We start from the raw sequence: 3,142 nt of genomic DNA, 5'->3' as shown, positions 1-3,142 counted from the left end.
GTCCCGCTATTGGTTATTGACCGGAGACGTGTCTCGGTCATGTCTACATTGTTCTCGAACCGTAGGGTCCGCACGCTTAATGTTTCGATGACAGTTATATTATGAGTTTATGGTTTTTGATGTACCGAAGTTAGTTCAGAGTCCCGGATGTGATCACGAACATGACGAGGAGTCTCTAAATGGTCGAGACATAAAGATTGATATATTGGACGGCTACATTTGGACACCGGAAGTGTTCCGGGTGATTTCGGAGAAAACCAGAGTGCCGGAGGGGTTACCGGAACCCCCCGGGGAAGTATTGGGCCTTAGTGGGCCTGAGGGGAGAGAGAGGGCTGCAGCCCAGGAGGTGGCGCCCCCCCATGGGGAGTCCGAATTGGACTAGGAGGGGGGGCGCGGCCCCCCTTTCCCTCTCCCTCTCCCTCTCTTTCCTTCCCCCTCTCTCTTCCTAGTTGGACTAGGAAAGGGGAGTCCTACTCCCACTAGGAGGAGGACTCCCCCCTTCCTTTGGCGCACCCCATACGGCCGGCCGGCCTCCCCCCTTGCTCCTTTATATACGGGGGCAGGGGGGCACCCTAGAACACACAAGTTGATCTTCGTGATCGTTCCTTAGCCGTGTGCGGTGCCCCCCTCCACCATATTCCCCCTCGGTCATATCATTGCAGTGCTTAGGTGAAGCCCTGCGCCGGTAGAACATCATCATCGTCACCACGCCATCGTGCTGACGGAACTCCTCCCCGAAGCTTTGCTGGATCGGAGCTCGGGGTGCGTCATCGAGCTGAACGTGTGCCAAGAACTCGGAGGTTCCGGAGTAACGGTGCTTGGATCGGTTGAACCGGGAAGACGTACGACTACTTCCTCTACGTTGCGTCAACGCTTCCGCTTCGGTCTATGAGGGTACGTAGACAACACTCTCCCCTCTCATTGCTATGCATCACCATGATCCTGTGTGTGCGTAGGAAAATTTTTGAAATTACTGCGTTCCCCAACTGTTTGCACAACTAATAAACTACAACAATGAAATTTACGAAGTCACCATAAATTTCAAGATGATATGCCGGCTCAATCTTTCGGAGGTGCTTATAGGGATAAGGTGTGCGTGTGTGCGTTCATAGGGATGAGTGTATGCGCGTGTATATGAGCGCTTGCGTCTATACAGTGTTAAAAAAAACTACAACAATGAAATGGGTCACTATTCTGAATTATTCCTTTTACAAAGTGTTACTATATTGAGTAATTTGGATCTTGACATATTATTCATTTTATATGGCCATTTTAACTATGTTCAAAAACAGACCATGAAGGATGATTCATGTAGGAAGCCAGGAACTATTCCAGCTCTTGGGCTTTCCAATTTATTTTTCTTTTAAATTGTTTAAATCATCTGCGGGTGATGCATGTTATAAAACAAATACAGCAGTCACTGTATGTAAATAAAATTTGGCATATAACTGATTTCAATTGTTATCATCTTCGCAACAACAAAATCTCGCAGCAACGCGCAAGCTGTCACTAGTTTATAGAGTTTGCACCCCACATGAACATAATCAACACATCTAGTCGAGAACAAAGAAATCTCTTAAACCAGCAATGATAAGTAACTGTCAACATATGGTTCATAGTAAGATCCAAATGTCATAGATGTTTCCATAGACTATAGAACCGGTTGTAAAAATTCATAAATATGTCGTATATAGATAGATGGTTCAAACGATCAGCTGCGATGTCGTTTTGAATTATTTATAATGATCTCATATGTTGTAGGAAATATCTTCAATGAGACAAGCTCCATCTCAATAAATTTGATTACATAACATGCATGATACACTTATGTCACACACACAAACATAACTTGAAATCTAAATATATAATCTAACATAAATTTATTAATGAGTTGGCATAGATGGGTATGCCTCACATGCATGACAATTATGAGAATGTTTTGGAGAGGTACAGTTGATCATGGCTCATGGCGAGCAGGTGAACCTAGAGGGATATGTCTTGTTACAATGGTTGAGTAGGAGGGTCAGGTCGACGGGAATGTCGACGTCGATGAGGCCAAGGAGGTTGGCCTTGATGGCAGTGCAAACACAGACAGCGGCATCTAGATCAGCCAACCCACTAAGCAGTGGGCAACATTGCTCGGTCTCCAGCACGTTGATCCGGAGCTTGAGTAGCAACAATACATTGCTGCACACAGTTATCTTTAGTGGGTTGATTGGGCAGGAACCACCATTCGATGGTGTCGGTGCAATAGGTGGGGTAGGCACCAAAGGTGGTGTAGGAACCATTGGAGGGTTACCATGCACAATAGCAATGAGACCAAGGTTGAGGGCAAGGAAGAGAGCAACTTTTGTTAGCGCCATTACTTAAGATTTGAAGCAAGCTAGCTGGTGGTTTCTTTGGTATTTGTGTTGTTTGAGATGTTTATGTTTGGTGGTACTTATAGCTAGAAAAAAATGAGTGGGTTCTTTACATTCCCCAATATGTCAAGCAATCATTGATGACTCATAATTATATACCATACATACCTTATATTTGGTAGTAAATCATCATGTGTTCTCGAGGATGAATACAATATTTACACACTTCTTCCTTTGGTTAAATCTATTTAATTCAAATGCTATAAAAAGGAAGCATCTTATTACTTCCTATTATATTTTGATAAAGAAGGAAACTTGTAATTGTCGGAATTATGCCCTAGAGGCAATAATTTTTACTATTATATTTCCATGTTCATTATCATGTTTATATTTTTGTCTTATAAGTGTATTAGTTCTTGGATATGAGATTCATAGAAAAAACCCAGATACATGCGTGGAAACATAAACACCAATGTGATCCCTAGTCATGCCTCTAAGACTAGCTCATGTATTGATGATGATCTTGTTTTCCTGATCTTGAGCATTGTTATTATAACAAGGATGCTATCAGTAATGAGATACATTGTTACCGGAATATCCTCAATGGCACAAGCTCCATCACAATAACTTAGATTACATAACATGATGGACTTGTGTCACGCACACACACAAACATAACTTGAAAGCTAAGTATGTACAATCTAAACAGAAATTTATTAATGAGTTGGCATAGATGGGTATGCCTCACATACATGACAGTTAGAGCATCTACACCCGGACCC

At 42.8% G+C, this 3,142-nt stretch overlaps 1 protein-coding gene across 1 annotated transcript; it reads right to left on the bottom strand.

The window, feature by feature from the left end:
- Nucleotides 1-1,866: 1,866 nt before the first annotated feature.
- On the bottom strand, nucleotides 1,867-2,395 carry LOC125529135 (cortical cell-delineating protein-like). Its single transcript, XM_048693546.1, has one exon. The coding sequence runs from the start codon at nucleotides 2,361-2,363 to the stop codon at nucleotides 1,965-1,967; it is 399 nt and encodes a 132-aa protein (XP_048549503.1). The 5' UTR covers nucleotides 2,364-2,395; the 3' UTR covers nucleotides 1,867-1,964.
- Between the last annotated feature and the right edge of the window lie 747 nt (nucleotides 2,396-3,142).

This window comes from Triticum urartu, unplaced genomic scaffold (assembly GCF_003073215.2).
Source record: "Triticum urartu cultivar G1812 unplaced genomic scaffold, Tu2.1 TuUngrouped_contig_5369, whole genome shotgun sequence".
NCBI lineage: Eukaryota > Viridiplantae > Streptophyta > Magnoliopsida > Poales > Poaceae > Triticum > Triticum urartu.
The sequence above is the reverse complement of the archived record's forward strand: the minus strand, read 5'-3'. Positions and strand labels throughout refer to the sequence as shown.

Coding starts and splice junctions, on each gene's coding strand:
- LOC125529135 (XM_048693546.1), bottom strand. CDS start 2,363: ATGGCGCTAACAAAAGTTGCTCTCTTCCTTGCCCTCAACCTTGGTCTC.